The sequence below is a fragment of the Protopterus annectens genome, chromosome 9.part0 (assembly GCF_019279795.1).
Source record: "Protopterus annectens isolate FY-2018-M chromosome 9.part0, PAN1.0, whole genome shotgun sequence".
Classification (NCBI taxonomy): domain Eukaryota; kingdom Metazoa; phylum Chordata; order Ceratodontiformes; family Protopteridae; genus Protopterus; species Protopterus annectens.
This window is the reverse complement of record NC_056743.1, coordinates 1,911,907,968-1,911,919,324: the sequence shown is the minus strand read 5'-3', so window position 1 is coordinate 1,911,919,324 and position 11,357 is coordinate 1,911,907,968. Positions and strand designations below refer to the sequence as shown.

Here is an 11,357-nt window from a genome sequence, read left to right as displayed (position 1 = left end):
TGAAGCTCTTCAAAGTTCTGTTCCTTTGAGAAATGTAACAGATGTAAGAGGAAACGCAGTGCAATACGCTGATCAAAAGTTTAAAACTTTAATTACTAATACAACTTACACACATATAATGACAATAAAAAAAATGAGAACTTTTCGTCTGATTACAATGAGTTAAGCGCTTTCACCTATCTAACGTAGGCTTCTTCAGAACTAACTGCCATAGTATCTCAGCATTTAAATAACTTTTATGGCACCAAAGTCCTTTGGTGCATTTAAAGCTGTATCCACGCTTTGCCTAACTATAAATAATAAATATATAAACATATTGTTATATAAATATATACAATTCAAATGTATGATAAAAATTAATGATAAAAACAACTATTTAATAATAATGTTATTGTGTTGGGACTAAACCTAATAAAAACCATTATTAAACTAATAATGTTCATAAAATGTAACATCATACTAACAATACACTTAATATAAATATATTATATACATTGAGAAATGTCTAATCAATCACCTAAGATCTAAAACTTCATTCACTGTGGAATTATACATCAAACTTTGATTTTTTTCTTTCATCCTTTTAAATATTTGCCACACTTCTACTTAAAACACCACAAACCCAATTTTTGACAAACCTTTTTACACTCATTTTTTTTTTGTATGATTGTATATATTGCTCCACTAATATAAAGACACACTCTTATTGTTATAATGAGATTATGGTCATGAGCGTAGGTTGCCCACATTTTTGTGTCTCTTAACTGCTCTCCCAAGCTGTATGAAAATATGGAACATATAAAATAAGGAATACGGGCAATTACTTTTAGTTTGCAGTCCACACCCTACACATTGTTTGCATTGCACATCCCCAGTCTAACAACACTGGCTCCCCTACTCCTTCTTCCTTGGAAACAGAGCAGCTGGCCTACAGCCACTGTCACCTGGCCACCTGTTCTGTGCTAAGTATCAAGTCTGCACACATTTTCTTGGCATTATGTCACTTGATTCATTCTTCCCTTGCAATACTACAAATCCTCACCTCTTCTCACATGAAATTCAGCTGCCATGCTATGGCCAAGATCCTGTTTGTGCATTTACTGCAACATATCCAGCCATCAGGCAAAAAAACTTTCCTCAAATTATACTGCCTGTACAATAATACATCACTTGTGTTTTTATTAAACATAATTAATTATATATCCACTTCTTCAGCACCCTCCACTTAAACATCACTTTGACATATTTATACATTTATATACAGAACAGGTGGGTCAGTGTGCAGAACTGTTTTCAGTCCCAAAAGCTGTGTGTTAATATTCTGCTATAATTACCCATTACATGAACGAACAAACTATTACTTGTTGTGTCTTTCGGCTTTTCCCGGTTAGGGGTCGCCACAGCAGAACTCCTGTCTGCTAATGATTGGTAGTTGATTTTTACATGCCAAGTTACCAGCCCTGACACACAACCTTCAACGAAGGTAAGCCCATTCACGCATGTCCCCCACACAGAAGATGCTCTAGCTGAGAATCGAACCGGACAGCGTCTTACTGTGAGGCGACAATGCTACCGCAGCACCACTACTGCGGTTCAAACAACTATTACTACTTACTGCATACTGTAGCAACAGTCTTTAGTTAACCTAGAACTACCTGACCATACACTTGGGGGAAAATCACACATGGTGACTCAATGATCAAAACGACCTTTCTCCAGAATCACAATCAAAACAGTGACCCTTTCTAGATACTGCAGTTGGAATAATGCCCCTTTCCGTACACTGTAGTTTGCACTGGAATCAAGTCATGCACACAGCACTTGGCACTGTTGGCCTTTTCAGATATAATCACAACAGTCTAACTGTGGTGTACCCACAGAGAATAATGAATGGCATTTTTTTCACTTATCAAAATGGATAAAACATTTGTTGTGCATTATCTTTTCACATGGGTGTCAAAATGCAAGACATTCAAAAAAGTGCTGTCAAATGTACTGTTTTACAGTAGAAAAAACAACAACATTTTTTCTTCAATGTTAATGGAAAAATTTATTGAGACTCTTTTGTTTTTGTAAAATGCATCTCTCGATCCTCTCAGTCCTCACAAACGTTTGCACTCGCCTTGTCATGCACCACAAAAACATTAGAGCCGACAGCTGTGCTAGCACTGAACTGTAACTAAAACTTAGCTACACAAAATGACTTTGCATATACCTTAATTGCATATACCTTAGCAGTGACATGCACACAGCAGCAGAAACAATTTGCATATACCTTAGCAGCATATACCTTAGCAGTGACATGCACACAGCATCAGAAACAGTAAATATACCACAGATGTGTTGTTGTAAATACATTATCACCATCATGAGGCCGTTCTATTTACAAGGACAATAAATGTATTAAATATATACTCTGCAAAAATGTTGGTCTATTTTACAGAACATTTCATGTACACCATTCTAATTAATAATAAGACTACCATCAACACAGGTTCATAGTTTGGTACCAGGCTAGCTGCTCTTGTGGGTCATTTCAAGCTTAGCTAATTTTCTTTTTAAAAGGTAAGAATCAAACTCTTTATCTTGTGTTTATGAAGTAAACATCTTAACCGTTATACCAACACCCCAGCTAAAGTAGAAGACTATTTTGTTATTCATGCTATCATAAAATGACCCCTTCAGAAATTAAGTGAAAAGCTGCATGTGATGTCACCCAGCGCCATTTTCCACCAATGACAGTTACTAAAGTTCTGCAAAGCAGCAATAACATTTTAAAACAATATATACATTCAAAGAAAGCAGAGCTACAAATAATGTTAAAAATAATACACAATTAAATTATTTTACTTTTGTGCTTCAAACATTTAGATAGAAACATTCCAAAATTTAGAATCCAGCAGCAAGGCACTACACTCTGAAATAGGAGTCTGTTGATGAATGTTACCAATGCTTGGCATAACAAGTCTTCAGCCAAGTGCTGCATTCTCACTTTCAGCTACAGCAATCCCAGTCACAGAAGGTCCAGCTAGGGTACATATAAATCTGGCACTGAGTAAATGTAGTCTTTCTCCCAAGGGAAGGCCAGCCAATAGTCTGTGGTAAAGACAACAGAGTTCCGATCATCCAGAAGGTAACTCAGTGTAGATCATTAAGCACCCAGCTTTCTGCCACTTGTGCACAAGGACAGAACAGTTCAATCACTTTCCCTAAACTGATGCCACAACTTTAAAGTTGACCTAGTATAACCAACTAGCTACTGTGACAGGAGGACTGTTTAACAACAAAAAAGAAAACAATTCTCTCAAATGGTGCCAGTCTCAGGTGGTGTGGTAACAGTACAGAAACACACAAAATATCACTGTATAGTCAAGAAAAGAAACAGAAAGAGCAAAAGACATGAAGTAGCAAGAATGACAGGCTAATGGAAGAAGGGACAGCGTAATCTTTAACAGTAAAAGGAGAAGGCAGAGCAACAGTGTAACAAGTAAATGAAAAATAAATGTAAGCCGTTTCAAATAACAGACACGAACAAGAAATTAGGACTGGTGAACAGAGACTGAAGAACAAGACAAATACAAGAACAGTTGAAAGTTGGTAATTAAATAATTAAAGGAAACAGCACTTGAAGTAATGAATAACTGCGTATCAGATAATGTGAAAGAAACATTAGAAAGGATTATGTATTTTATTTTATGCACGAATAACTGCAAACACTGTACAGAAGTTATCGTGGCCCAAACCTGTACAGAAACACAAACCTGTACAAATGCAGAGGAACTGTATTTGGCGTGGGGAGATGCTGACATAACGCTTATGTGGTAACAAAATGCAGCAGATGATAAATAGCAACTGCAGACAAAACAGAATTAAAGCATGGTTACAGAATGATATGAAATAAATGGTACTACAGCAAATATGTAGCAAATGAAATGTAATAGGTTAATACAAAGCAGAGCAGAGATGGAAAAAAGCCTGTAATGCAGTAAGTTTATACAGGTCTGAAAAAGTGAAATCAACAAAGAAATGGGGTAATCTGAATAGGTCAATAAGTAATGAGTACAAAGGGAAGCAAGGTGTGGCAGTACAACAAAGAGGGGCTAGTATCATGTAGACAGCAGTTCCAAACAGTGCACAAAAGGTGAAAGGCACATACGCAGCAGTTTCACTACCATGGAGGACAAGTGCGTGTACATGTAATCAGTAGACTCACAGCTGGGGGGGGGGGGCTAGGTCATATAAATAGCAATGCCAGTACCTTTAAGTTGTAGACAAGTAACAAGGGAGATTTGGGGGGGGGGGTCTGCGAGAAAGCAGTGGTCATAATTCCAAGGGGACAGCTAGTATATGGAAGTATTGGTCTCCACCAACACAGGGTAAGTATAAGTAAGCAGCTGTTCAGGTCCAAAGGAAGAAACAGGGACTGGCAGCAAGCAAAAGCAGAAAGAGTGGCCATAATACCAGTAAGTATTTAGTGGGGACAGTCATATAACTGGTAAAGTGACTCTGCTCACAACTTACTGCAGCATATCTCTCAACCTCTGAGCACAAGACATCTGGGCAAAGACAAAAATAATGGGGATAAAAGGCCCAAAATCAGGGACAGATTTGAGATATTGCTCTTATGAACTTAAAAAGGTTGATAAAATAACAGGTTCTGCATTAACATGTATTTTCTGAAGGATATGAAGTGTGATGTTCAAACATGTCAATATTTAGCGACTTCAATCCTCGATGACTTGTCAGAAAGCCACAAATTATATGAGGAACAGATAAAAAAAATACTTGACAACAATCGGGACACCTGAGAGGTATGTACTGCAGACAGTGCTATAGAAATACAGTATAACATTACGATATGCGGAAGAGAAGCTGTATATACATCACCAGAGAGGCAAAGGCGGAAGAAAAGCGGTTTACGTACCTTAAGACTCAAATGGTGGATACGCCCCACTGAAGTGCTGAGACTGTTCAAAAGAAGTACAATTGGTAAACATAGTCTCCCAGTCCACTGCTTCACCCCAAAACCCCCCCATAAAACCGCCATCATTTCACTGAAGAGTACACGTCACCACAGCAACAAACAGGAAGCATTCAAGGATGCGATCTCACTACCAATTACATGACACTAAGGCTGAAGTCCCACCTCTCGCAGCATAGTACTGGCTGCGATCATTTGACAGGCATTTGCCGCAAACTTAACGAGTGGAACTTCCTGAAATATTTCGTTTGACACACTGTGTCTAGCACGTGAAATTTGTGTTTCCAATCACGCGGTCTCTTCATACTGATTGGCGGAAGATATGCCTGATGTTTCCTAGTGGAGAGTGGTCTTCAAAGGGGCGGAGTTTGGACCTGATAAACCGTCGTCCCTCGGGGACTCTTCTCAAAGTCTTCTTACAATCGTAATCGGGCCGTCTGCCTTTTAACTGTATAGATTTTTGCCCTCATATTTTTGGTCCGTTTTTCATAAAATTGTGTTTTTTTTCTAGCAACTGGCAAATCATTAAAAACTGGCAGACACTATATCCTTCAGAAAATTCATGCTAATGCAAAACCTGTTATTCTATCAACTTCCTAAGTTTGTAAGAGATATATTTTAAAAAAAATGTCCCTGTTTTTGGGCCTTTGTCCCACTTTTATTTATAGCTTTGCCCTGATTTCTTGCTCTAATAGGTTGTGAGGTCTGAATTGGGATTAAATCATGAAATAATCAGGGAAGCTGTTTAAAATATCACACCTATTTTACATATTTTCAAGTGTACCTCATAGTGAGAAATATTCCTCATTTTTAGTCTTAAGAAGTCTATGGTCATTGCATTTCCACATTAAAAGGTCCAGTCAAACATTCTGTGTTAAAAACTTAAACAAATATCCATTACAAATAAATGATTTTCAACTGGGTCCACCATTCACACCCCATCAGTGACAATCATTTAGAGCCACGGTTTACACCACCGGGTAGCTAACCGTGATGTAGTACTTCCACACCAACCACTCAGACCTATGGCCAATTCAGAGTGTCTAATCCACCTACTGCATGTCTTTGGAATGTGGGAGGAAACTGGAGCACCCGGAGGAAACCAACACAAACACAAGGAGGACATGCAGATGCCACACAGAAGGCACCCCTGCTGAGAATCAAACTGAGGAACCTTTTCCTGTGAGGCAACAGCACTATCCACTGTGCCAGTGTAAACTGTGTATCATTCTTAAATCCCCCTTGACTTACAGGCACTCTTGAGCATACTTTTGATAACAATTTGTGTACTAAAAAGGGACTCAAGTTAATCACCAAAAATGGGCAATATTGCCATATCTGTAAATAACAATGGCAACACTCAGATCTGCTCCAAGTTACAACACAATGACACTAAATATACAGAACCAACTGATATTACCAACATCCTGGCAGATAGGTTCACTGCTAACTTTAACCCCCTCTCACCCCCAAAGGGCCCATCTTTATACCGGAAGAATGCAAAGTTCCTGTAATCATGGCTGCACAGGTAAAAACTTCACTCTCCAAAGCCAAGAACACAGCATCCATGGGACCTGACAACATACCAGGCTGCCTTCTACATGAACTACAGAATGAACTGGCACCCCACCTAAGTACCATGTTCAATCATTGCCTCACCTCAGGCTTTGTGCCCATTGAATGGCGCATCATGACGGTTATCCCACTCCACAAAGGGGGAGCCACGACAGACCCCAGGAACTACAGCCCCATTAGCCTGATGAGCCTCTTCTGCAAGGCCATGGAACGTGTCATCATGGAACTCATAAACAAAGACATTGGAGATCTCCAAAATCTGGTCCCCCACACAGTTTGGGTTTGTAAAAGGCAGATCATGTCTCCTAAACCTGATAGACTTCTTTGAAGTAGTCACCAAAGCCATAGATGAGGGTAAGGTAGTTCACACAGCCTATCTAGATCTCGCCAAGGCGTTCGACACCATCCCCCACTCTGGAATTATAGATAAACTCACTAAACTAGGTATAAATCCCTATGTCACAAGATGGGTTGCCAACTGGCTTACTGAAAGAACCCACACTGTGAAAGTAGCAGACTCCAAATCAGACTTCAGACCAGTGACAAGTGGAGTACCACAGGGTTCAGTCCTGGGTCCTCTCCTGTTTGGTATCTAATTCTCTAAGTACAGGCTAACACAGAAGGTCTTTGGCTAACTAAATTTGCAGATGACTGCAAATTAGGAGCCATAATTGAAACTCGTAACGATGTAGACATCCTACAAAAGGGCCTCACTGAGACAGATGCCTGGTGTCAAAGATATGGTCTCAAGCTCAATGCCAAAAAGTGCATTGTCATCCCCTTTGGTAAAAATTCTGTACCCATGAACTACCACATAGGCGGTAGTCTACTTAACACCGAAAGTGTGATAAGAGACCTTGGGACACAGGTGGACAGTAGTCTCTCCTTTGATAATCACATCGCCACAATGGTCAGGAAATCCTTCTACATGGCACACCTCATCACAAAAGGTTTCTCATCCAGAAAAAAAGACGTCATTGTTCCCCTCTACTCATCACTCATTAGACCCATTATAGAGTACAACACCCCTTTTGGTATGTACCTCACAAGACATCTACAACAACTGGAAAGGCTGCAAAAATACCTCACAAAGAGGATTACTGTCCTCAAACAGATGACTTACGCAGACCGTCTCAAAAAACTCCAGCTTTACTCCGTCGCATATCACCTACTCAGGGGCGATCTCTGCCTAACATACAAAGCTATGTCAGACCCAGAGCTGTTGGGCATGCTCCACGTAAAGAAATCCCAATCCCTCCGAGCTACATGCTCTAGGGACCTAAACCTTGTCACCACAATAAACAGAACATGCTGGAGGGATAGATTCCTGTCCCAGAGACTTCCCATACTCTGGAACAGACTACCTATCTATGTCAAACAGAGCTCCTCATTAGCACTCTTCAAGAAAAATCTTGATGATTGGATGGGTAATAGGAAATTCACCCTGGGGATCACTTCTGTGGTTCTGCTTGACTGGGGCACAGGAAAATAATTTTATTGGGTGGTGAAAGCCAGGGTACCTTTTTGTCTAGGCTTGTATAGGCCCTAGGGCCAATAGCCTAGTACCTACCTATGAACCCATCCCTCCATCATATAACATTGACAACATCCCAGTTAAAAAAATGAGAATGCAGTGAAAGATATTGTAACATAGGTGGATTGTTACTTCTTTGGCCATCATGTTGCAGCAGTGGTTAGAAAGTCCTTCCACCTTAGACAACTCATAGGAAAGGGTATCTCTTCAAAAATTGAAAAAGTCTTTAACTCACCCACCCCACCCCGCGCCCGTGTTCTGCACTGATTAGGCTCATCATATAACACAATATCCCACTCCCACTAGACACATGAAGTAACTGAAAACACCACACAGGTTCCTAACTAAAAAAGATCAAGGGCTTAAAAAACTTGAACTACCTGGAGAAACTTGAAGCTCTTCTCTTATATTTGGTACCCTATAGAATCCTTAGGAGTGATATATGCCTTTCTTATAGGGGTCTTAAGAGATCTATTAGTATAAGGCATTTTATACTTTCATTTATTTATTTAATCTGATGTTGTTAATCTTCATTCATTCCTTACCAATGGGTTTCGGTTCTGTTCTTGGAACTGAGTCGGCCATAGTAACAAGCTCGTGCCAGGTAGAAAACTCTCGAGCTAAGCCTTTACCCATAGTTCCCCTCTCCACATTACCTCAGATCTCATTTGCCGTGTACAAATCAAGATGTCTCAGACCAGGCTCTCATTAAAGTCGCTAAAAGTTTTACGAATTTTATTCATTTTCCAGCTTATTTCTTAGTCTTTCTCTCTTATCACATTCCCTATATAGTTTTTGTGTCCCTCTAATTTCAATTTGAAACTTTATACCAAGTTTGGTTTTCCTTTTGCTGGTGCCTCTTTTTCTTACCTGTTTGGGTACTTCTATCACCGTCGCTGGTAAATCGTCTGCTTTTTTCTTCATACTTTAAAAAAAAGACCTAATTTGTTATTCTGTCTGTTTTCTGAATTTAGTTTCTGGGATCTCTTCTGTGTGTTTACTGATATTGTCCTGCAATATGTCTGATAAGAAAGTAACTACTGGTTTCAAACATTGCAGTAAATGTAATAGAAAGATGCCTAATGTAAACAGCCATTTATCATGTGTCTATTGCCTAAGGGTTCCTCACCTATCTGAGAAACCTCCTTGTCAGATCTGTAAAGGTTTCAGCTCCTGTACACTTGCCAAACATAAAAATAAACAAATGTTAGCAGGATTGTTGAAATCGCCTTCACGGAGGCTATTTCTGAGTTGGAGGCCACAGGACCTCCTAAGAGAGAGGATTAAAAGAGGAGCAAGTCATTACCCTCTTCTCCTCATGAGTCATAGCAGTTAAAACCAAAGCCTATGGTCCCTAAATTGGCACATCTGTCGGCTCTGAGGCCTGAATCTGCTTCCTCAGCTCAGTCTTCGGTTCTGAGCCAACCAGCTGCTTTGCCGCTGACCACTACTTCCTCGGCACCAATAGCAGTATCTGCACCAACCACGGCACTGACAATTACAATTACTACCACGATGCTGACTCTCCTTTCTGTGCCAACAATAGTTATTCCAAATCCAGTCACTTCCCCCCTCCCTGTACTTTAATCTGGTCCTTCAACCTCAGCACAGAAAGGTGATATATTCCCTAGGACAAGGTACTTCCCCTCGGTGGACTCTTTTTATGGCCAACAATAGAGCCGCTTTTCAGAACATCCAACTTCACCTTCAGGGATGTCCACACATTTCTCTAAGAGTCTTTCTGAGCTAGATATAGTGAGGCTGGTGGATCAGCTCCTAATGGCCAGAAGAATCTCTATGCCATCAAAACCCTCCCTCTCATTCAGAGTTGAGGGCTCTGCTCCAAGGACTCTACAGCATTTTCCTCCTTCAACCTCCCTACAGGTTTTGGAGCATCCATCACCAGCACCAACCCTGGTTCCAATTCCTCGGCACCACTGGTAGACCTTACCACGGTGCCAGGGACTACACTTTGGCCTATGGCATCTTAGGATCTGGGCCATCCTTGGGACCGAGACTGGTATGTTGCCACTGTGTTCCCTGGCATGGCATCACCCTTTCGTACATCTGCCTCAGTTCCGGTAGCTTTAATGGAGCATCCTCCTCCGGTGGCACCCTCCTTGGCAGTGGGTCCTACTGGGCGGGGTGTGACCCTGGTTCCGAATTTGTCTCTTTCGGTTCCAGGCTCCCACCTCTTTGGGAGTGCCCACTATCCAGGTGATGGAGAGGGCCTTGGCCTCTGCAGGATCCCACTCGGTCCCTCCAGTGTCAGAGATTAGCCCCATCCCCTCCTCTGAGCCACAGCTGTCACAGTCCTCTACTCATGGACACTGGGCTCGGGAGCCACAACACACCCTTCAGCAAGATTCCCCCTCTACAGGTTCCTCCTCTGATACTCCTCTCAAAGATGTGCCTCGCGGAAGATCATGCAAGAGGAAGCACATTGATTCCCCAGAGGAATCTTTGACAAAAGACATGGATTATGATGAAGGGGAAGGGTCCCCACGGACACCCCAGACGATGTCTCCTTTGCAGACATTTTAGAGATCGTGAAGCAGCGGGGTGATTGGTAATCCAGCACCCCTTCTTCTAAGGAGTCCGTGTTCCTGCAGGCTTTCCGGGCCCAGCCCTCTACCTCCTGGGTGACTCCGCCTGCAGATGAGCTCATTCAGCTCATTGTGTAGAGCACGTAGAAGAGTCCTGATGCCACTGAACCTGAGTAACCCCGCCTGCAGATGAGCTCATTCAGCTCATTGTGTAGAGCACGTAGAAGAGTCCTGATGCCACTGAACCTGAGTAACCCCGCCTGCAGATGAGCTCATCCAGCTCATTGTGTAGAGCGCGTGGAAGAGTCCTGATGCCACTGAACCTGAGTAACCCTGCCTGCAGATGAGCTCATTCAGCTCATTGTGTAGAGCACGTAGAAGAGTCCTGATGCCACTGAACCTGAGTAACCCTGCCTGCAGATGAGCTCATTCAGCTCATTGTGTAGAGCGCGTAGAAGAGTCCTGATGCCACTGAACCTGAGTAACCCTGCCTGCAGATGAGCTCATTCAGCTCATTGTGTAGAGCGCGTAGAAGAGTCCTGATGCCACTGAACCTGAGTAACCCCGCCTGCAGATGAGCTCATCCAGCTCATTGTGTAGAGCGCGTGGAAGAGTCCTGATGCCACTGAACCTGAGTAACCCTGCCTGCAGATGAGCTCATTCAGCTCATTGTGTAGAGCACGTAGAAGAGTCCTGATGCCACTGAACCTGAGTAACCCCG

General features: G+C 41.8%; 1 protein-coding gene across 1 annotated transcript in view; it reads right to left on the bottom strand.

The window, feature by feature from the left end:
- Positions 1 to 5,094, bottom strand: part of GPR108 (G protein-coupled receptor 108) — a 1,998,409-nt gene extending 1,993,315 nt beyond the window's left edge. Inside the window, exon 1 of the mRNA XM_044082382.1 lies at positions 4,925 to 5,094. Within this exon, the coding sequence (XP_043938317.1) occupies positions 4,925 to 5,050 (126 nt within the window). The 5' untranslated portion in view covers positions 5,051 to 5,094. The remainder of the gene's footprint in view (positions 1 to 4,924) is intronic.
- Positions 5,095 to 11,357: the final 6,263 nt, after the last annotated feature.